Genomic DNA, 23704 nt, shown 5'->3' with positions numbered 1-23704 from the left:
AGCTTAGTCCGAGCTTAGATCGTTTATATCATTTGTTATATGGCATATTTTGGATCAAAGCAGTACGACACTGCCTCCTGCTTTTGTGATGTATGCTGGCAAGACGCAGGTTCCGGTCGCAGGTCACCCGGTTCCAATGTGGTCGGGGTGGCATGCGATAATGTGATGTTGTTTTGCTCGTCTCTGTGTTCCACACTTGATGATGTTTGTGAATCTAACCCACATTGTATGTTTGTTTGTTTGCGGCCGATAGCCTTGTAAGTTGTAACCGTGGCAATACAGTTTTTCCTGCTATAATTCTCCAATATTCAAGCGTGGGTGGATATCTTTCTGTATTCACGTATTCCCTTCTCCCAGCCCAGTACAGTCAGAGAATATCAATACAGTATTCATACGGATTATTCAAGCCCTGTATAATTATTTGAGGTGTGCCGAATCCGAAAGGCGACCGATAAAACTACTAGCGGAAAATGTGACATGATGCCATGGGTTTGTGAAAAGTTTGGGTACCACGTAGCATTCAACTTCCTGCATTTCTGTTTCAACTCAGTTTAACGTATTTCGACGAAAATAACATCAAAAATGGCAGCCAGTACCGGCTTCACCTGTCACGGAGAACGCTCAAAAAATTGAGTGTAGATGCTGGCCGGCACTCAATTTTTTGAGCGCCAGCTGACTGTCGTCTGTCGTGGCGCTCAATTTATTGAGTATCGCGGTCCCGAACGACAAGTGGCGCTCAAAAAGTTGAGCGTCTTTAGGGCATTTTCTTTCCAAAAACACCGATATAAATTATCACGGCGAGTGTTCGAGAAGAAACCTTGTTGCTCCCTCTTGCCATTGATACCTTATTTGGATACGATAGTTGCCGTAGTGTGACGCTAAAGGCATTGTAAAATGCCATCGTTTCGCCTATTCCTTCATAATGGGGCCCGCTCAATTTTTTGAGCGCTCAATTTTTTGAGCTTTTCCCCCTTGTGCGTGGGACTGATATTGGCCTGACTTTGGACCTCATGTTCTCTGTTCAGTGTTCACCAAAAATAGGTGTTTGCGCCTTTTGGCATACCACGGGCATCCACGGGCGCTAATGACGTTTCACGTTGCGTGGCTACTGTGAATCGCACGTGGGAACGACCTGCTATCGTGTCATTGCCAGAAAGGTGACGTTGCTTTCGTGCAAACTGTTCGGTGAAAGGGCGGCTTGACATTCGTGCTGCTGCCCCCCCTCTCCGCCCGTCAGCGGGTCATTGACGGGGTCGTGATAGGTCACTCCTTGTCAACGTTGTAGCCGTCTCAGTCCGGCCACGACTGACATCTTAGTGTGGCCGGCGGCGGCGAAAAAAAAAAACGGTCCGACTTTTCCTGGAGCGGGTACAATGGCCGGTGTCCGTGAACCCGCCGTCCGCGCCGGCGGTCATGCGGCGGGGGTCGGGTTTTCCTGCAGCGCGCTGTCAAATGACCCGAGCTCGGCGTCAGAGGGGCCGCGCTGCCGCCGCCGTTTTCCTCCGTCCGGCGGTGTCGGCCGCCGTGCACGGCTCGGTCCGAGCGGAGCGGACCACTGCCGACCCGGGGCGGCGCCACCGGGCGGTGTCGGATCCGGCGGCTCTATCCAGACAGCGCGGCGGCTCCCGATGCGCCGGTGGCGCTCTCGAGTGCTTATACGAGCTAATTGGTGCGAATAAGCTGGTTTCTGCATGATGTGCGTTGCAATATCTCAGAATTTTCCCCTTGCTTTCCATTGCGCGGTGAGAACGCTGGCGTAGGTGTTCGGTGGCGAAAAGTTATCTTAGGCAAACTCATTTGTTCAGCGATTGTCATGGAAGTAACATCTGTCCGTATGGCTGGAGTCTATATAATTGCGCTCCTGCTCTACCCGATTCTGTGCATTGTGTTCACATTTGACTTTAGTCTGTGCCTTGTGCCCCTCTGTGATGTCGCCCTCTCCCACCGTATGTATCTTGTGCCCCTCCCCGACATGAGTCTGTAGATGTGTCCCTCTCCGGTGGTCGGTATCTAATTTGGTCACCACTCGGTCCGTTTGACGCCCTTTCTGCCGTCCATACCCTTCTCTGACCTCCCCCGCCTCCTCTCTCCAGCAGCACGACGCTGCCCAACATGTCCCTGACGGCCGACTGGGCGGCGCGGCTGAAGGAGCTGGACGCCGGCGCGCCCATCACCGACCTGCTCACTGACCGGCTCACCACCTCCTCTGCCGCCGTCAACATCGACATGTGCGTGGTGTGCGGCGACCGCGCCTCGGGCCGACACTACGGCGCCATCAGCTGCGAGGGCTGCAAGGGATTCTTCAAGCGCTCCATCCGCAAACAGCTGGGCTACCAATGCCGCGGCACAAAGGACTGCGAGGTGACCAAGTACCACCGCAACCGCTGCCAGTACTGCCGACTGCAGAAGTGTCTAAAAATGGGGATGCGCAGCGACCTGAAGGACCTACGCAGCCAGGGCTACCAGCGCTACTACGAGAGCCTGCCGCACCTGGCCGCCGAGGTCCGGACGCCGCGCGCCGAGTCGGGTGAGTGCGCGGCCAGCGCGGCTGGGGGTGGGGACGTGGACGGTTTTGGTGTGGATGAAGGTATATTGAGGCATCCTTATAGTGTGATAAGTCATTAAACATTGCTGGAAACGACTGCCAACGGAAATACCGACATACAGCTCATATTAGTTAGTATGTAATAGCACTGAGCTCAAAATGGGATCTTTTTCACAGGAGTATCATGTGCTGAAAGACTCGCGCTCCTTTTCCAGGCAACGGCAGCCGCAATTCTCCAGACATGTCAAATCCACGCTTCACGCTTCAGGACCGAATCAACTCCATCATGGAGTCGAATGTGGTGCAGCGAGGATATGGCAAGATACAAGGAAAAAGTAAGACTCAGCCAGTTTATGGAGGTACGCATGCTTGGTTTTGGGGTTATTTCCTTTCACACGCCTTTTTTTATTCACTTCTTTCTTCGATAAATCCGACGCTAAGTCTTAGTGTTTTCTTGGAATGCCCTTCAAACTGTTGAGTCGTGTTAGTGCATCACTTGGTGTTGGTTTTTTTTTTGTAGCGTCCAGTATTACCTATCTCTGAAACTATCTGAATGTTTTCTGTTTGAGGTCCTTTTAAGCACGCTTACTTTTCTTCCATATCGATGATAGAATCGTCTGTCAGCACTCAGCATTGGATTCTTTTCGTCTGTCTTTTTTGCGCCTTGGATTGGTTGAATGGTGGGTAACACATTGCATTCATAGCTTCATGAATATTTCCCCTGTTATTTACATGCTCTCGTTTCATGTGTAACCTTGTGACGTCCGCTCTGGCGCCAGCATGTTTGGCCGGTAACTCAATTAGTTAGACGTCGTGTTGAAATTCTGAAACTCCGTCCTAATCCTCGCCACCGGCCGGTGTCCATCGCCCTCGGTGGACCGAACTGCGCCCGGCCTCCCCTCCGAGATCGGACCGGCTGACCAGCCGACCTGTGTTCAGACGCCGGGGCACCCTATCCTGTCAGAGCGCCAGGCCACGGTCACAGGGTCGGTTCGGGTGGGCCCCGCGGTCTTACCGTCGCCGGGCTGTCAGTGAGCAGGGCGGCCCTGACCTTGATTTAGAGATGTTCTGTTGCAATGAGCAGTGTAAGCCTGTATGTCGCGCCATCTGTCAGCTCGGAGAGCTCGGATGTCAGCGTGTGAGTCGTCCCATCACCGCCACCACTGGCCGGGAGCGGTCGGAATTCTGAGGTGTCATCAGTACCCATCACATGTTTCAGGCTCCTTCATAAAGCGTTTATTATTGCTGGAATCTTCTAAAACCTGATTCGGATACCAATATCTTGAAACTCGATGTCGCTTATTGATTGCATAATCAAATCTCCTTTATCACCCAGTTAGACATGGACCCGGCCAGTATCGCGTGGCCTGTGTGGTCAGGTTATGATGTAGATGCACACTTGGACATCTGACGGTCTCTCCTCGCGCACCCACCCACCGGCACGACCCTCGCCTCCTCTCGGGTAGAAAGACTCCTTCCTTGCCCCCAGTCGGTCCTGATCCCACCCTTCTGCCCTCCGGTAGCTCGTCTAATATTCCGCCCATCTAAACCCTCTTTTCCAATCGGCTCTAACCCCACCCCTCCGCCCACAGACAGCTCTGACCCCTCTGCTCCTCTGCCTCCCCAGTCGGCTCCGGCGCCGTGTCGCCAGTCCCGGAGAACGGTCGGACGGAGGGCGGTCCGGCGGCCGCCGCGCCCCCGCCGCCCCTCTCCGCGGCCGCCTCCGACGAGCGCGACAAGGAGGCGGTCGGCCGCGTGGTGGAGCGTCTGACCCGCATCCTGGAGTCGGACGAGGGCGACGGCGGCGACTCGGGCGTGGTGGCGCTGGAGGGCGCGCTGCTCGAGGGCGCGCCGCTGGCCTTCTCGGTGACGCCGCCGCCGTTCAGCGGCACGCTCGACTCGTCCTACATCACAGAGATCGGCTCGCGCGTGCTCATCACCATCGTCAACTGGGCCAAGAGCATCGCCGCCTTCCAGGTGCTGGCCTCGGACGTGCAGGAGAGCCTGGCGCGCGCGCGCTGGGCCGAGCTGTTCATGCTGGCGCTGGTGCAGTGTCGCGAGGCGCTGGACCTGCCGCGGCTGCTGACGGCCGTCACACACCACCTGTCCACCTCCGTCCACGAGAGGAAGACGCCCGTCTCGCGGCTCCGACTGGTCAGTGGCGCAAGAGGGGCGGTGGGGGGTCGGGGCACTTCCATGTCACGGGTGGAGAACCAACGGGTCCCGGACTCCCGGGACAAGGCGAATGTTCTAGGCATTTAAAAGTCCCCTTTTATCCTCCTTAAAGAGTATTTATCTAACGTGTAGTAAACTTGAAAATGACGGGCTTTCAACCAAATATGGGGGTTTCAATGAGATGCTTGACGTTGAGAAGCATTAAAGCAGTTAAATGCTTGATGAAAAGATATGAACTTAAGTCGTTGCAAGCCGTATAAGATGATTTTATCTCACGTGACGTAGCATGTTGCGGAGTAAATCTCTCTATGATTGCTGGAAGGCGCGATGTCAGGGCATATCTGATGTAGTCTCTGATGTAGGGTGATATACATCAGCACATGAGCTTGATGTTAAGTCTTTGACGGCGCGGCGGACCCAACCATGCAATTGGGATTTTGAACTTCAAACTTTTTGTGCATACTTAAGCCGCATCTCCAAACCTCAGCCCCAGAGTTTGCTACGTCCAATCCACGCTCGAGCCAGTTGAAGTTGAAGTTGAAGCGCTTCCGGCCCTTGGCTGGAAGCCATACGGGGGGACGCCTCACAGGCGGCCCAGCCGCCTCAGGAGCTCCACCAGCTTCGTCGGGTCTCCCAGTGCTTCCCTCATCTCCGGCCCGTCCTCTCCGAATATCCTTCGTCACGCTCGAGCCAGTCGTATGCTTTGTTCGCCGTGTTGACAAATCTTTGACAGCAGTCCGTCCATTTATCTCCCACACAGGTCACGCAGCACCTGTACATGATCCAGGAGTTTGTGGCCAGCGTGCGGCGGCTCTCGCCGTCTGCCGCCGAGCTGGCGCACCTGCGCGCCATCGTTCTGTTCCACCCGGACGGCCAGGAGCCGGCCTCGCGCCGCCAGCTCGAGCTGTTCCAGAGCAAGGCGCTGGAGGGCCTGCGCCAGCTGACGGCCGAGCGGAGCGCAGAGCCCGACCGGCTGGAGCTGCTGCTGCTGCGGCTGCCGGCGCTGCGCGGCATGAGCCCGCTGGCCGTCGACCACCTGTTCTTCCCGGAGATCCCGCTGACGGGGCCCGTGTCGGCCAACCAGGCGCGAATTGAGGAGCTGCTGCCGCACATCATCCGCGGAGACGCCGACGATATCGGTGAGAGAAACTGAGGGGTGGCGGGAATAGGTGGGGAATGACGGGGGTCAGCTATCATCCGCACATCATCCGCGGAGACGCAGACGATATCGGTGAGAGGGAGGGAGGGGTGGTGGGAATAGGTGGGGAATGACGGGGGTCAGCTATCATCCGCACATCATCCGCGGAGACGCAGACGATATCGGTGAGAGGGAGGGAGGGGTGGTGGGAATAGGTGGGGAAGGACAGGGGTCAGCTATCATCCGCACATCATCCGCGGAGACGCCGACGATATCGGTGAGAGAAACGGAGGAGTGGTGGGAATAGATGGGGAAGGACGGGGCTCAGGGGATCATCCGCACACCATCCGGGGGGACGCAGACGATATCGGTGAGAGCGGCGGAGGGACGGGAACTGGGCGGGCGGTGAGATCACCAACTGGTAATTGATATGATCACTGAGTCTCGCTAGGATATGACCACGCACCGCATGCCGCCATGGTACGGATGATCAAGGTCATTTGAGTGCTGTGCATTACTAATTTGTTATCTCCTTAGTGCCTTTTTTACTGGCAGTCGTGGGATCTATCTGTTTACTACGGTTGTCAGTCGTCACCCGAGTTAAGTCGACCAATCTGTTCCACAACCATGCATTCGCTATCGCTCGCAGCGCGAAAAGTAAACACCTGCGTTCAGCATCGTTCCACTTTTCTGTGCTGGTTTTGTACGCGCCAGCAAGCCCTCGATGCTGAGCTCCCTCCCGACCCCGGTGTAACGGTCTGCCCCTGTGTGTTTTCCAGGCGGCACCGAACAGTCGAGCCCCAGCGGCGACTCGCCCTGCTCAGAAAACCCCTCCGAGTGAGTCGCTCCAGCTCAGAAAACCCCTCCGAGTGAGTCGCTCCAGCTCAGTGAACCCCTCCGAGTGAGTCGCCCTGCTCAGAAAACCCCTCCGAGTGAGCCGCCCGGCTCAGTGACGCGTCCAGGACTCGGAGTCCGCTCCGAGTCCGGACTCGGCGCCCGGGCCGGACCGCAGGCTGTCGTTTCGGCGCTGATCTCCGGGTCCTGATTCCGGCCCAGTCCGGCGGGTCGGCCGGACTCTGAGGCTGTACTGGAGTGTGTGTGGCCGTGCGAGGTCCGGTTGTCCCCCTCCGGGGCCGTTCCGGACCCGCTCGGCGATTGAGGGAACAACGAGCCGGCGTCAGAGCTGCGGCCGGCGCCCGCTCACCGCCGGCCGGCCGGCCAGCCGCCGCCGCTCGGCCGCCACCGGGCTGCTTATTTTTGTACCTGCTCCATAAGGCGCGGCGCACGCGGCGGCGGCGGCCGGCCCTGACCCGGCACCACTGTACAAAATGGCGCCCCCCGCTGGCGTGATAGGTCGGCGACGACCCGCCGGCCGCGCGGTTTTTCACCCGGCGGCCCTTTTTAAACGTGATTCGCATTATCCATATCTCGATTTGGGCATCAGTGCGGAACGCAGTGTCCGAGTGTTAGGCGACGTTCGTTTTTATTCCCATTTCGTGCATGTTTTCTTCGATTATCACTCACGCGAGCGCTTGTGTTGTTTGTACAGAACAAGGGAAGTGAACATCTTTTATGGTCTTGTTTTGTTTTAATGCATATTTTTTACACGGAAATTGGCAGTGAAATTTGCGGTGTTTTTAAAATCGGTGCGTAATTGTGCATGTTTTCACGGTGTTCCTGCGGTCCACAGATGGATATTTCTAGTCCCAGCATGCCTACATTTGTATGAAGTGACTGTAAATACATTCAGAGAACATCACTGCTGTCTGTGGCCTGCGCTGACAGGCCGGGGTGTGACCTGACGGGGCTCAGCCGCCGCGGAGAGACACCGATATCACAGCACATCGGGACGGCACCCCTGGCTGTCCGCGATCACTGGGATCTTCCACACAGACAGCACTGCACAGATGCTGACATCTCAGCGGCGGGCGGGGGGTTGCGACAATCGTGGCGCAATGAAGACGTTTTTGCGGCGGCAATAAGCCGATGAACACGCGCTGTGTCGGGAGGGCCCGGCGGGACGATCCGGGTCGTTCGGCAGGCCGAGGAGGGATGGAGGGACTGGTGGATGAGAGGGGTAGATGGGACAGGGGGAGGGGGTCACTCAGAGCCGTCCGAAGGCCCGACTGGTTGGACGGCCAGTAGGTATCAGTCACAGAGGGAGGACTCTGGTCACAGGTCAGGTAGTCTGCTCCGGCGCCGGGGCCGCCGCTCACCCCTCTCCGCCACCGCCGCCGGGCGCTCACAGCCAGGAGACGTTGACGCGTCGCGCGTCCATCAGCTGGTTGTTGAGGCGGATCAGCTGCTGTAGGAAGCCGTCGTTGGGGAATATCTCCCGGCGCGCCCTGGGAAGGAGTGGGCCGTCAGTGACGAGCCGAGTCTGACCTTGGGCGCGCGCCGCGAGCTGGGCGGAACGGTCCCACACTGGGAACCGCTCAGAAACGGCTCAACGGTCCGCCTGCTAAACCGGAAACCGGGGTAAAAAGTCGCAGCCGAAATACTGCTTCATAGTTGGACATATTGCGGCGGCTCAGACACCCCGGCAATCAACAGTGCATCTCCAGCCATCGCCGTCACACTGAAAGTGAAAACTGCGCCGGAATCGTGACGAGCAGAGCCAAAGAACGGGTTTTTCTCGCGGCACTTGAAGGGCAGTTAGTTAATCAGCTGCTAAGCGCGCCCATCTGACCTTTAGCAGTGGCTGCGATATCGTCAGGAGTCAGTGAACGGTCTGCAAGTGACCCTGACACCGACACGACGCGCCGAGGGTCCCGGGGACTGTCGGAGCTGACTCACCTGGCAGCCTGGGGCTGTGAGAACTGATTCACCTGGCAGTTCGAGTCTGTGAGAAGAACTCAGCATGTGAGAACTGACTCACCTGGCAGCCTGAGACTGTGAGAACTGACTCACTTGGTACTTTGAGCCTGTGAGAACTGCCTAACAGGCTGAGCCTGTGAGATCAACAACACTCGCCTGACGACATCAACCTGAAGTATGAAGGCACCGGAAAGCTCACCTGATTATTTACGTCGCCTATGGCAGATCTCCAGTGTCCTGACAAGCTCACAACCCCTGAGAGTCCGTAAGATCTAAGCCGATAGTCTGGAGGGCCTGTGGCAGCGCCCTGTCAGTGCGTGAGGTTTCAACTGACTGTAGTAGGGCCTTTGTCAGTCCTCTGACTGTCATGAGATCACACCTCAACAGTCTGGAAGGCCTGTCCTCTGTCACACAGGCCTCCGTCAGTGTGTGCGGTTTCACCTGACAGTTCGGAGGGCCCGCGACTTCTCACCTGACGGTCTGTAGGGCCTGTGACAGACACCGACTGTAAGATCTCGCTCACCTGACGGTCTGCAGGGCCTGCGACAGACACCGACTGTAAGATCAGCTCGTTCACCTGACGGTCTGGAGGGCCTGCGACAGACACCGACTGTAAGATCTCGCTCACCTGACGGTCTGCAGGGCCTGCGACAGACACCGACTGTAAGATCAGCTCGCTCACCTGACGGTCTGGAGGGCCTGCGACAGACACCGACTGTAAGATCAGCTCGCTCACCTGACGGTCTGCAGGGCCTGCGACAGACACCGACTGTAAGATCAGCTCGCTCACCTGACGGTCTGCAGGGCCTGCGGCAGACACCGACTGTAAGATCAGCTCGCTCACCTGACGGTCTGCAGGGCCTGCGACAGCGACATGTGCAGCTTGATCATGAGGTAGGCTATGACCAGGGTGGCCGAGCGGCTCAGGCCCTGGACGCAGTGCACCAGCACTTTCCCTGCGGCAGGTCGCGGCCGCCGGTGGGCGGGTCAAGGTCAGCTGGTGGTGCGCGGACCGCGCCGAGCCGGGCCGCCGACCGCAGGGCGCCGATCCTGCACAGAGTCGACCGGCCCGGATCCGCAGTACCACCACGGTCCAACAAAGACGGGCAACATGGCAGCCGAGTCACATAGTTCAGTCGTCATGCTTTATTTCAAGTGAATGACGTTGTTACGGTTCAATTGGATGTTTAATCTGATTGCCTTTTAGATCGCTGACTGCGATATGAGTAGCAGGTATTTGACCATAATGGCATGTCTTGCCCCCGTTAGTACCTACGATGGCAGCTGCCATGAACAAAGACCACGCAATGCACTGAAAACAGCGCCAGAGTCACGGCGGCGGCGCAAAAGTCCGGCCGCGGTCCGGGCTCCGGGAAGCGGTGCTAAGCACCGAGCCACGCCGGTCGGCGGCGGTGGGTCGGCCGGCCAGGCGTGTCGTGTCCGCCGGCCGCCGACGAAGCCATGCATCAGCTGCTGCACCGGCGGCCGGGTCCGGTCGGCCGTCCCGGCGGGACCGCTCACAGCTGCGCCGGCCGCGGCGCCGCACCCGAGGTCACCGGTCCCCGCCGACCTCAGGGCCCGGGGAGGGGTCTGGGACAGGGGCAGCAGCCGCGGTGCGCCCGTACCGCTGCGCCGGCTCTCGTGGATGAAGTCGGCCGCCACCTGGAACCAGTCCTCCAGCCGGTACCAGTCGGCGTCGATGGCGCGCAGACCGAGAAACTTGACCGGCAGCCGGCGGCTCTCGTAAAAGTACGAGTCGGTGTCGACCAGGTGCGACTGGCCGATCCCCTGAGCGGCGTTCAGCACTGCCGAGACGCGCAGAGACTCCAGAATCACCGGGTCCGTGGCCATCCAGCTGCAGACAGCCCGGTGCAGGTGGCAGCACTATCGCTACTATACATAGATGTCGCCACAGCAGCTCAGGGGACCGGGCACGATCAGAGCTCTGAATAATCTTGGTTGGACAGAAGTCAGAACTACATACCAGGTAGTAGTTAACTCGCGTCAGAGCGCATGATTAAGCAATAAATAAGAATGTCTGTAACACTTACTTCATATGCTGCAGACATTTAATGTTACTGAACTGACAAGAAGTTACATGACTCGAAGAGTTTCCAATAAGCACCATCTTTACAGGCGAACTCAAAGCCACATTGCAAAATAGTGGGTTCGGTCTGTCCGTTGGGTAATAAATGGTTGGTGATTATTGTTAGCTCCGGTTCATGGCTGTGATCATTCAGCTATGAAATTATCAAGAAATGACCGTGTGCTGTGCATGATGTACTTGATATTTACTGCTCACATGACAATATTCATGTGTCGTTGGTCGCAATGCATGCTTTCAGCCCCTGGAACAGCTGTCATTTTTGAAGTCCGCAACGGTAACTGTGATGCCTTAATTGAAATCACTTTCTGTTTGCTCCCTTCCACCGCCTCGTGCTAGCTCATTACCCAGAGCTGTCATTATTGAGGTCAGCGGGTACATCGGCCCTGGAGTCGACCCGTCCGCTGGGGGTCGGGGGGGGGGGGGTCGACTGGCACGTGACCGTTCACGTGACCGGCCCGCTCAGCGATGGCCGTATAACCGTCCTCTGTGCACCCTCACGGTCTGCCGCAGTCGGACACCGCCGCACATACACGGTCCGGTCTGGGGTGGGAGCGGGACGGTGCAGGGAATGACTGGCAGGACTCACAAACAGCAGAGGAGCAGTGGTATGGCCTTCAAAGGCTACAGGCCGGCGCCCGGCGGCATCTGTCACCTAGATCTAGAGCAGATCTAACGGCAGCGAGAGAGAACGGCCGAAAGATACATGCAATATGCATGTCTTGCGAAAGCAAATCCTGGATTGGAAGAATGTTTGACAGGAAAATGATTGGAAATGGAAAAGCCCACCTACTGAGATTGTACACAATGGAAGCTGTCATAGTCCACCCGCCGACAATGAGAGCGCCCTTGTTGGCAATGAAGTGGTGAGGTCCGACCCACCCTCAGTCGCCAGTCCGGCCGCTGGGGGCGCCTCTGGGTCATATGCTAGAGTCCGTCGTTTATTAGCCGTCACGACACCGCACCGGGCCGGTGCATTGAATAGACCACCGAGGACAGACAGCTGACATATATTGGAGGCAGGCCCTTTCTGGCTGGGTAGATGGGCGACCAGGTCAACCGCAGGGTACAGCGGATATAGTGATCGTGCCGCTCCTGCAGCGACCTGGTCTGGCGAGTGTTGTGACCACCTTGGCCGGCGCTGTCGGTACCTCGACCTACCAGTCTTCCTGTATTCCGTCCAAACTGGGCGCCTCAGTCTCCTAACAGTGACAGAAAACGCACCGTCTTGTAGAAGTGGTCTGCTCCATCGCCCAACGATTTCGTTCCTCTGGAAGGATACCTCTTTCTTGTGTTCAAACCTGGTTTCATTCTGTGTGCGCTGTGCCATTATGACGACACATCTGCGAGACACCAAGGCAGGGAGTCAAGCACACGGCGGTCGGAATAGCTGACTCGCACGGCGCAGTGCACCCAGGTGCAGTCGCACGATTGGTGTGTCAGCGGTGTGTGTGTTTGTGCAGAGCTGTGACGCCACCAAAAGCGAGCCACACGGCGACACAGATGGGGTTTCAGTCTCGGACCAAACAACAGGCGGCCAAAGCCAGGCTTAGAGGACAGTCCACAGCGCGCATCAGCTTTGCCACTCACGCGACAGCCATCATTATTCATACAGAGCACTCAGGGCATATAACGCGGGTCCCATGCCGTTAGCTGAAGCCCGGACAGCAATTGCAGTCAGCTGAAGCGGCGTCTCGGCCAGACCACCACTCCCTCCCACCGTCGTCTCTGAGCGCTCCGGCAATAAACTCAGCCGCCTTGTCGAAGTGGACGGAGATGTCGAATCCCCGGACGTCCAGGGCGCTGAGGCCCAGGAACTGGACGCCGAGCTCGCTGTAGTAGCCGGCTGAGGTCGCCACGTGACCCCGCAAGGAGACCGTGTATTTGTCCGATAGCGCGAAACGGGCCACTGCACACGCGAGACGGGCCACCGCACACTCCCAGTCACACAGCGCGAGAGCCCACCCGGTCCTTCCGTCCCCAGACCCCCTGTCGTCCCGCCTCTGACAGTGAGGCCCGGTACAGTCCGGGGCCCGGTACAGCCCGGACCAGGTACCGTCTCCAACATCGGCGCCGGGGACGGGATACCACGACCCCGGTATCACGCCACACCTCCCCCTGATTTTCAAGAATCATACATACAATTATACAAACACACGATACGGCAATACAAACACATAATACAAACAATACAAACAAACAAAACAATATCAAACGCACATGTGCTCACCGCTCACGTAAGAGTCATCACTCCGGCTGGGTGCAGCAGCTGCACGGCGATACATACGATCATACAAACATACGATACGGCAATACAAACACATAATACAAACAATACAAACAAACAAAACAATATCAAGCGCACATGTGCTCACCGCTCACGTAAGAGTCATCACTCCGGCTGGGTGCAGCAGCTGCACGGCGGCGGCGGTCGCCGGGCACGCTCACTGTGACGGGGCGGGGGGATATTTGCCGCTTCCGCCGGCTCCCCTTCCGTCGAAAACGGTTCCGACCCCTCGCCAGGCGGCACCGTCCCATCTATCCCGTGTGACTCAGTCTGTGGCTCATCGGGGGGCGCCGCCCCGTTCGGCGCGTCATGTTCAGCTCGCAGTGCGGCCGGCGGGGAGCCAACGAGCAGTGGCGGCGATTCGTCGGCCTCTTCACTGTCATCCCCGCTGTCCGAGGATGTCTCGTACCGCGGTCGCAGGTTACGGACGTGCCACGGAACGCCGTCCACCTCCAGCACCTGTTCTGAGAGCTCGCCCGTAACCGTCCCGCGCCGAGACGTCTCGGTACAGCGGGTGCCGCGGCGCCGCACCCACACACGGTCCCCTACCCGGAGCCGGGTGTCGGTCGGCTGAGTCAGCGCTGGCGCAGGCTGGGCGCCATCCCCGTCGGTATCGACTGGCGTATGCCCTGGGCGGACGCAGTCTCTCACCGCGTAGCGGTACACCCCGGCCGCTGGCGCGGTGTCCGCCGTCCGGCCGTCACGAGGAGTGACGTTGTAGAGGTGGACGGCCTCGGACACAGCGCACCGCCTCCTAGCCGCGATCACCTTGACAGTTCGATGGCACCGTTCCACTACGCCATTGCCGCCCGGCTCATGCACGGCGCGGAATCTCAGGGCAATGCCCCACCGTGCCACGAGCGAGGCGAGTCGCCGGCCCCGAAACACCGTGTCATTGTCTGCCAGTATTTCTTTGGGCGCGCCGCGCTCAAGGAAGATCTGTTCCAGGTGGTCGGTGACCTCCACTGCGTCGGCACGGCCGAGCGGGCGCCAGACGGTGAACCGCGTGGGCCCGCAGTCGATGACGGTTAGGTAGCTCCGCCCCTGGTGGTGGGTCACGTCCATCGCGACGCGCTCCCATACTGCCGCCACCTCTAGCGAGCCGTGCCGCCACCGCACAGGCGCCGGGTCTATCGATCGGCACACATCACAAGTCGTCACGACCGCGCGCACCAGAGCCCTCGTCACGTCTCGAGACACATCTCGCCGCGCGAAAAACAGCGTCCGACGAACGCCAGGGTGACCGGCCCGCTCGTGCACCGATTGCACAGACGACCTGACGGCATCTGCAGCACCAGCACCAACGACCACCTGCCCACGGGCGGCCGAGTCGCCGGCTCCGTCATCGGCCGTCACCGACATCTTGCTCTCTTCACACTCGTCACGCAGCCACTCCTTCGGCACTCGCGTCAGGGCGTCGGCGAGGTTCTCCTCCGAGCGAACCAGCGTGACGGTGACCCTGAGCTCCAGTTCGTTGGCTAGCTGTCGAATGAGGTCGACACGGCGTCTGATTAGCATCTCACCGGCCGCTCTCGTCCGGAGGCGGGCGCGGCCGCTGAGCGCGTCGTCCACCCAGCGGTGCACTGTCGCCGAGTCTGTCCTTAGGTCGATGTTTGTCACGCCCCACGCCACGGCCAGGTTCAAGCCGCGAACGGCGGCATCCAATTCGGCCATGTTTATGTGGGTCGCTGCGGCATCGCCGGGCCGGAGCCAGCAGGCGTCCTCCATCACGCCACCGCACGGTGTCTCGATGACCACTCCAGCCGCGATCGAGCTGGCGTCTGTCCAGACGATTGCCTGATCCCCGGTCCAGCACCACTGGCCCCGCGCCGGGTCCGCCGCTAGCAGCCGGGAGTGCACGTGCGAGATCTGAGACTGCAGGAGCGCGTCGGTCGTGACGTCATCCCAGCCGCGCGTGACGGCATTGGCGCGCCGTTTCACCCAGGCGGCGGCGGGTCGCAGCCAGCCGCAGACGGGGAGGTGCGCCACCAGCCTGCCGCACCATGCAAATACCGATCGGCGCGTCACACGGTCGGGCGGGTCGGGGACAGCACTGTCACGAGACCACCGCAGCTCACCCGCCACACGCCGCACGTGGAGTCCCAACATCCGAGCGCCGTCCTCGGCGCGTGCCGGTGGCTTGCACTCGAGCCCAAAACGCTCAAAGTGCTCGACCACGTGCTCAGCACTGACGACAGCCTCATCCACAAGCAGGTCGTCCACATACGGACAGACGGCGCGCTCCACTGCTGCATCCTGCGCCATGACGAGCCGCACCACCGCTTTCATCACGGCCGGCGCTACATTAAGTCCAAAACCAAGGCGGGTCAAACAGAATCGCTCACCACGGATGATCACTGTCTGATACGGCCACAGCTTCCGGTCGAGACGCAGCTGCAGGTACGCTCGCCGCAGATCTACGACGGCCACCCGCCGGCCGTGGCGGCGCCATTTCCGCAGGCGGTCGGCGCACACGTCCGAGTCGGCGGTGTATGCAGCTACGTGACCGTTCAGCTCTCGCATGTCCAGTACAGGGCGCACCTTCTTTGCTTGTGGGACGGCCATCAAGGGCACGAGGCCGCGCGGCGGACCGTCCTCTGCTTCATTGTAGGGCTGCAGCCAGCCGTTCCTCAGCCACGTCTCGAGCTCCTCGTCATACTCCTGCCGCGCTGACGGTGGCACGCGGTACTCGGCGACCCGGTTGGTCAGACAGTCTGGTGCGACTCCGTCCGCCCACTTCCAGGCCACTGTCCAACTGCGTGTATTAACATCGAACCTCGCCGTGAAGTCTTTCGCGTCGGCCACTAGCTCTGCGGTGGATGCCCCGCCCACTCTGGGCCCGCGCATGGTATGCCCGGTCGCCGGGCCGGCCGGGTCCTGTGACGCAGTCGCTGCGGCGCTACCAAGCCCCGCCCCCTCTCCGCGCGATGCCGAGGCTGCCCTGGCCGGCTCCACCGCCGCCACCTTGGCGCCGCCTGGACGCGCCACTGTTCCGCCGGTCACTTGGCCTGCCTGAGCGGGGCGATCCGTTGCTCCCTCGCCGCCGCCTGCGCGCGCCGCTGCACAGCCGATCGCCTGCGCTGCCCGGGCCGGGCCGGCCGCCGCCGCCTCGCCACCGCGGCCTGGGCGCGCCACTGTCTCGCCGATCACCTGCGCCGCCCGGGCCGGGCCCGCCGCCGCTGCCTCGCCGGCGCCTGGGCGCTCCACTGTCCCGCCGATCACCTGCGCCGCCCGGGCTGGACGCGCCGCCGCCGGCGCCTCGCCTGGCTGCGCCACTGCCCCGCCGTATCCTTGCGTAGCCGGGGCCGAGCGCACTGCCACCCCCGCGACACCACCTGGGCGCGCCACTGCTCTGTTGATCCCCGCCGGGCGCACTGGGACCCTCTCTGAAACCGCGTCGATCCTCACATCCCCCGGCCCTTTCACGCTCACTCCGCCGAGGGCGGAGATGCCCGTCATTCCGAGAATCATGTCCACACCCATTGGCCGCGACGCCACCACTAGCACAGGCAAGACACTGTCGCCACCGACGCGGCCAACCGTCACGACTCCCACGCCTAGTGCCTGAACAGCGTGACCACCCATTGTCGTGATCAGCAAGCGCTGCCGGTCCCACTGATCACAAATGTCCACGTGAGCGAGGTTATGCGTACAACCCGTGTCGACAAGCACGTCTCGGAGTCCTCCATTCAGCGGCAACCTGATTATGGGCAGCGCTCCTCTTATTGCGCAGGAGACGGCGCTGGCGCTGACGCACCGCTCCCTGTGCCGTTTCCCTGCGGGCAGCCGGCCGCCAGGTGGCCCAGCCGGCCGCACGCCCAGCACCGGCGCGAGCGCGGCCGTCTCGGGACGCGCGCCGCCATCATCGCCTCCGCGTCCTGCGTTCCACCGCGGCTTCCGCCCCCTCCGCGTGGAGGCGCTGCCGTCGCCGCCGCCACCGTTGCCACGCGGTCGTCACTGAGGACGGCGCGCGCTCGCGCGACCACGCTGGGAAGGTCCAACGCCTCGGCGCGCGAGCCGGCGCGAATCACCTGTCTTGCCGCGTCCGGCAGCCCGTTCACGAATGCACAGGACAGGGTCCGGTCCGGCACGCCACCGAACAGTTCAGCCAGCCGCCGCAGGTCCGCCAGGTAGACGTCGGCGGACTCGCCCGGCTGAAGACGACGAGTGACGAAGGCATCGTAAGCCGCGAAGCTGTCCAGGGCGAACGCCGCAAAGAGGGCAGACTTGACGGCTGCCAGGGAGGCTCGATGATCGACCGGCAGCTGAGCCCACACGGCGAAGGCTCCACCGGTGAGACGCAGGGGGACCACCGCTCCAAAGTCCACGCCACGGTGGGCGCACAACAGTTCCGCGCGGGTCCACCACTCTACCACGTCTGTGGTGCCGTCAAACTCCGCGATCACGCGGACGTCCAAGGCACCCGCGCTCACTGCACTCGCGGACACTGATGGCACCTCGTCTCCAGCCATGGTAAGGCCGAAATAGCTTGTATTTGTCCGATAGCGCGAAACGGGCCACTGCACACGCGAGACGGGCCACCGCACACTCCCAGTCACACAGCGCGAGAGCCCACCCGGTCCTTCCGTCCCCAGACCCCCTGTCGTCCCGCCTCTGACAGTGAGGCCCGGTACAGTCCGGGGCCCGGTACAGCCCGGACCAGGTACCGTCTCCAACATCGGCGCCGGGGACGGGATACCACGACCCCGGTATCACGCCACAGACCGCGCCGCCGCACCGTGTTTTAAAGGGACCCTCCCACCTTAACATTAGATTTGAGTTGAGATAGCCAAAATGGGGTCCCTGGCTCACAATTACCGGTTTCGGCACTCACAACATCGAGAAATGTCTTAAATCGGAAATATTGAATTTCAAAATTGCAGCATTTTGATTCAGAGGGGCTAATGCTTAGGAATACCCCTCTGAATGTGTGACGTCAGCGCAAATATCTAACGATTTTTAAATGTTTGACTAAAACGTTTTGTAGCACGCGGTGGTATATGCTATTTGCGCGCAACATCTGCCGCAAACGCCGCACTTCTAAAATAAAGTCGCTAGAAACAACAGAGATCCCAAAAAAGTAAACAAAAGTAAAAGTCTAATATCTTGAAAACCGGTGAATATTTTTCGGTGAAATTTGGTAGATATTCGTTTTCGCTCTTTCTGAACCGAGCGACATCACTTTCATGCCAATTCATAAACTTTTTTGAAGGTGGGAGGGTCCCTTTAACTCTGGCCAAAAACTGGCCAGGACGCGAAATATCGACTATTTTTAAACGTTTTCATTTGGCCACTATCGTGTGCAAAAATGATCAGAGCATCTTTAACGACGGAAACTTTTATTCTCTTTACTTTTGAAAACGTTGAAAATGTACAACAAAGTCAGACAACTCTCAAAAGCTAAACTTCGGCGAACAAACGCAGAAACAGTCGCCTTGCTCCACGTCAACATCTTCGAGCTTTGGATTGACACAACTACATAATTTGGGTACCAAACGATAGCGCGAACTTTTGGCTTTGTAATGAGTCATAATTTATACAATTATATTGCACATAGGTGTTGCATTTATTGATTTCCGTCAGCCCTTACATTGCCACACTTTTTTGAAAAATGTCAATGTTCTTATAGAGCTACAAAAAATTGTACGCTAGTGTACGGTCTCAGACTACCACCACACTGTGGGTCAAGGATTTGTCTACATGTCCTCAAAATTTCAGCTGCGCCTGAGTGCGCCGGTGTTGGGGGTGAACACTTTTTTGAATGAATCATGTCTGCTCCTGCTGAGCCATGGGACGGGTCCTAGCGTGCGTTAAGGGAAAATGCTAGTACTCCTCGTTCATTCTCTCGTCTGTTGTGACGAGTTGGTGGCCCATGGAAGGTCGCCGACCTGTGTGCGACCTGCCGTACCCTGGGGCGTAATCAGCTGACGGCACGACCCCCCACGACACGTGCCAGTTGCATTTTCATGTGTCGCGAGAAGAAAACAAAGGGTCTCCGGAACCAGAGACCAGACAATGTCGGTGAATGACAGTTGTTCATTCAAAAACTGCTAGCATTCCTATGAAACATACATTTCTTAAATATTAACATTATTATCGGTGTAATTAATTGTGTATACTTATATATAGTACCTGGTCTATAACAGGAACTTTCCACCCCATGGCTATTGCAGCAAATTCATAGATGGGCTCTGGAGCTGTATGGTCGCTACTCATGCTTGCTTGGTAGTTTATAAACATATTTTTGTACCTGATGGAGCGCAATTAAATATTCATTGTGCCCAGTTTGAGATGGGACTGTGAACTGAAAGGTGACTGTATGAGACCTGCCACAGCACGCATCGCTGATCACGATGATCGGCTTTTGATCGTCCATCACCTGTTTGCGTTCGGCAGGGTTACTATCGGCCTCTTCAGTCAGTATTAATACGTTCGATGTAGGTGGTATGGTATCATTAGTGCTGTCCAGTGTCCACCTTTATGAAAAAGTGTCCGTTTGCTGCAGTAATACGAGTATATGGCAATGAAGTGCTTTTACGTGCACGTTGCATGGTACATAACGCACCATACAATAGGAATTGGTAAGATGTTTGGGATACATTCTACCATTTCACGTCATGCCATGGCGGATCCAGTGAAGGGCATAGTGGGTATTTGCCCTCCCCATAGCTGAATCGTGTGGGCAAAACTATCCGTTTGTCGCTCCCAAAGCTTTTGGTGATGATAAATACCTACCTATAATACGGCGTCGATGCCTATCTGGACGAAAAGCAGGTCTTTCCGTCACAACCATTCTGAGGGATGGAGCTGACCGCTCGCTGCTCATTATTTAACTCGGTATGCTGATAACAGATGGAACTCCCTGAACTGCACGCATTCATATTGCAGACGTAGTGAAGCGTTGTAAAGTCACCGGCGCGGCGGTGGGTCGGGGTCACCGAATGGGTCGGAAACTTCTGCCCTCTCCAAACGGATTAGCTGGATCTGCCCGTGAGTCATGTGACGTAAAACATACAAGACTCTGGACTTACTAAAGTGGAGACCGGGTTAAAATCAAGTTGATATCAAAATATACGTTTGGAAATGTTTTTTAAATAAATATAAAGATTGTAGGTCCTACATATATGAATAAGTCCTATACCTATTAGAGTATTCAAGGTCACCTGAGGTCATCAACGCTAATTAACAAGGTCATGTCCTCAAACTTGACTTGCCTCGTCGATGAGCCTTGCTCAGACTTGCGATTACTCTAAATTTACAGATACCTAAATGTTCGTGCATTCATAGCTAGAACATGACAATATTTTTATATGTTTCGTGACACTTCTGACGTCATAAACAAGTACATAAGCATCTGGTCCGACACATTTTGCACTTTAAATGATCGGTAGTCTCCAACGTTTCGTTTGAGCCCAAAAACATGTCTGTATCTTATATAGTTTCTTAGTTATGAGCCCTGGCCAGTTTTGGTCCCGAGTTAAAACATAGTGCGCCGCCGCGCCCGTGCGCCGCGTTCAGCACGTGGGTCACGTGCAGAGAGCGGAGCAGAGGCAGGCAGAGCGCGGTGGAGCGGTCAGTGGTGGTTGGCCGGCTATTCATCACGTTTTGACGGCTACCTACCCTGTCATGACCAAGATGTCAAAGTGAATAAAATCCTTAAATTTGCCTGTTATGGTCACCTCATTGAATCGACAAGGCGGTGATGCTTACCAACATTCACAAAGGCGTGCATCGGATACCGAAAAAGTACCGAGCTCCCGCCGGCGCGGACCGGTAGTTCCGTACCGGCCGCCAGAGGCGCCACTGGTACATAGCTGACCGTCAGTCGTTGTCGGAGCCGAACCATCACCTCACGGGGTCTACCCGTCAGTGTACCCCCTATAGAGCCGTCTGACCATCAGTCTCAAGTCACCAGGCTCGGAGTAACAGAGTCCGAGTCGAACAGACCCGAGGTCTAACCTCAGTCCTACATCCTCAGGATAGAGAATGCATACCTTGCCCCCATATCTTGTCCCAGCCGCGTCGTTGGCCTACCCGTACGCAGCCACTGAGTCGTCAGTTGCTAAGGGACATGACGGATACCAATGTAGCGTTCGACGAGCGTCCGGGGCTGGACCCGTGTTTTGTACTTACATAATGACAGTTTATGGTAAAGTGAATAAAGCATGACGAAAGCTAAACGAGGGCACTTTGCGAGGGCACTACAGTAGTGCCGCGACGGCGCTGCAGCTTTGATCAGATGATAACCAGCGGGCCAGGCAGGGCTTTATATAATGCATGGCAACAGCAACAGCTGATGTCTGTCCGTCTCTGTGTCCGTCCGGGTGTCCCCATGAGGCTGGTGTGTGTTTCTGCTAGTGTATACGGATATCTTCCGTCCGTGTCTGCCAGTGCCGCTGTCCGAGCCGTCACAGCGTCAATTTGAGTCACTCCGTCCCTGGCACGGGGCCAGCCGAATGTCAACTCATTAAGGAGCCATCCGGCCTACTGTTTTTGGTCACCGGGTGTTCACGGCACGCTCGACAGACCGCGAGGATGGCCGTCACGGAACGGGCGGACCGTGAGTCACGGAGCGATGTACGAAAACAAACCACCCACGGCGGTGAGGTCATTATGGAGGGTCAGATGACAACCCACAGCCCCCCGCAAACCAGTATAGAAGGAGCGGAATGTACACAACGGCGTACAAGCTCAGAGATCAGATACCACATTATAAGTCTAATCACATACTTGGTCGAACGGTTGTTGAATCACGAGACCACTGATCATGAGGGGGTGAGGTTGTGAGGTCAAAAAGGCTGGCCATACCGCAGCTTACTGGACGAATGCTGATTACTGACATATAAGGACATGACCGATTACGCAACATGTTGTTTTCGATATCAAATGTTGCTTACAATTCCGTGCGCCTGAATCAACATTGGGTTATTGATTACAGCCGAGTGGTCGTTAACCCCATTGTGTCATGAGCTGGTGACCGACCCACGGTCATCAGTTCTCACCAGTCTCCGATGATGATGCCCGGGTAGACCTCGTCGTACGGCCGCGATGGGAAGGCGATGACGCCGCGAGAGGGCGCCACCAGCATAGCGCGCAGGTCAGCCACAGTCAGCGGCGAGCGGATGTCGCGCCATGCCGTTCTGCCGAGCGGAGGGATCAGGTCAGGTCATGTTAGGTCACAAGCTGGGTCAGGCACAAGGTCACGAGCTGGGTCACAGTCAAGGTCAAAGTCAGAGTCACGGCCAAGGTCATGGTCAGTATCACAGTGAAGACTGGCGTGACCTGGACCAGTCCCGAGGTACAGCCCGGTTCGCGGTGGAGCTGGTGGTACTCCATCGTCAGGTCGGGGCGGTCAGGTCGGTGGGAGCGGGCCGCCGGCGGCCGCACAGCGGGGTTAGATCGATGCGCGTCATCCAAGGCCCGGGTTCAAGGCTGCATACGATCGGCCGCGGTTCAGATACCGGGCGCCGCTCCAAGTGGCCAGGGCCATTGATGAGAGGGAGAGAGAGAGAGAGAGAGAGAGAGAGAGAGAGAGAGAGAGAGAGAGAGAGAGAGAGAGAGAGAGAGAGAGAGAGCGAGCGAGAGCGAGAGCGAGAGCGAGAGCGAGAGCGAGAGCGAGAGCGAGAGAGAGAGAGAGAGAGAGAGAGAGAGAGAGAGAGAGAGAGAAAGAGAGAGAGACAGAGACAGAGACAGAGACAGAGAGAGAGACAGAGAGAGAGAGAGAGAGAGAGAGAGAGAGAGACAGAGACAGAGAGAGAGAGAGAGAGAGAGAGAGAGAGAGAGAGAGAGAGAGACAGAGACAGAGAGAGAGAGAGAGAGAGAGAGAGAGAGAGAGAGACAGAGAGAGAGACAGAGACAGAGACAGAGACAGAGAGAGAGAGAGAGAGAGAGAGAGAGAGAGAGAGAGAGAGAGAGACAGAGACAGAGACAGAGACAGAGACAGAGACAGAGACAGAGACAGAGAGAGAGAGAGAGAGAGAGAGAGGGAGTAAAGAGGAGAGAGGGAGAGGGGGAGAGAGAAGACAGACTGATATTTGCGCTCGTGACTCGAGTCACTCGATGCATCACACAATAGTCGCCGATTCTAAAACGTCCTTGATTCTATTCAATCCGATAACATTAATGAGCATAAAAACAGGCGCGGCTCGATAGCCAAATGTATGAGGAGTCACAAACCACTCAGAACATGCTGGAAGAAACGTGCGTTCAGTCCCACCATTGTTTTTCTCCCGGCGAGAACACAAGAGCTTATTGGGAATAAATCTGGTTTGGATGTAAGGTCACGGACAAACGCGCATCAGCAACTGAAAGTAAACATGGAGAATCAGGTGTGAGAATAAAACAATATTCCTTCCTAATTATAAAAATGGGGATGACAATCAAGACAGCAGTCCTAAAGTAGTGATTAGGAACAAAACAATCACCCTCCAAACCCATTTTGCAAACAAACAGTCCCATATCGACAAATGCACGGATCCCGAGCTCGTCTTACCTGCTGGTGAGCGCCATGGCGACCCGCCGAGCTCCTCAGCGCTCCGCTGTCCCTGCCGGTGTGTCGGGGGTCGGCTGGGGAGCCGCTGAGGTCACAGCTCCCTGCGCCGGCACTGCAGGACGCAGAGTGGGCGGCCACCACCGGCC

The 23704-nt window shown here is 57.6% G+C and overlaps 2 protein-coding genes across 10 annotated transcripts in view; one reads left to right on the top strand and one right to left on the bottom strand.

The window, feature by feature from the left end:
* LOC122384482 (orphan steroid hormone receptor 2-like) overlaps positions 1 to 7617 on the top strand; it is a 20229-nt gene extending 12612 nt beyond the window's left edge. For 2 of the 9 annotated variants that reach the window (XM_043371904.1, XM_043371906.1), the window contains 5 exons: positions 2097 to 2527; positions 2761 to 2880; positions 4173 to 4699; positions 5481 to 5859; positions 6638 to 7617. In XM_043371904.1, coding sequence (XP_043227839.1) covers positions 2097 to 2527; positions 2761 to 2880; positions 4173 to 4699; positions 5481 to 5859; positions 6638 to 6699 — 1519 coding nt within the window. In that variant the 3' untranslated portion in view covers positions 6700 to 7617. Of the gene's footprint in view, positions 1 to 2093; positions 2528 to 2760; positions 2905 to 4172; positions 4700 to 5480; positions 5860 to 6637 lie in introns of all 9 variants that reach the window. The other 7 variants (XR_006257048.1, XR_006257050.1, XR_006257049.1 and 4 more) reach the window with 7 other exon arrangements.
* LOC122384484 (dual specificity protein phosphatase 3-like) lies at positions 7323 to 23704 on the bottom strand. The gene is made up of 5 exons (XM_043371911.1): positions 23559 to 23704; positions 22069 to 22206; positions 10301 to 10530; positions 9520 to 9631; positions 7323 to 8203 (listed from the first exon to the last, which is right to left on the bottom strand). Exons 1-5 carry the CDS (start codon positions 23573 to 23575, stop codon positions 8101 to 8103), a joined length of 600 nt encoding a protein of 199 aa, XP_043227846.1. The 5' UTR covers positions 23576 to 23704; the 3' UTR covers positions 7323 to 8100.

Source organism: Amphibalanus amphitrite, unplaced genomic scaffold, assembly GCF_019059575.1.
Source record: "Amphibalanus amphitrite isolate SeventyFive unplaced genomic scaffold, NRLGWU_Aamphi_draft 000191F_arrow, whole genome shotgun sequence".
Classification (NCBI taxonomy): Eukaryota; Metazoa; Arthropoda; class Thecostraca; order Balanomorpha; family Balanidae; genus Amphibalanus; species Amphibalanus amphitrite.
This window is presented reverse-complemented; position numbering and strand designations above follow the sequence as displayed.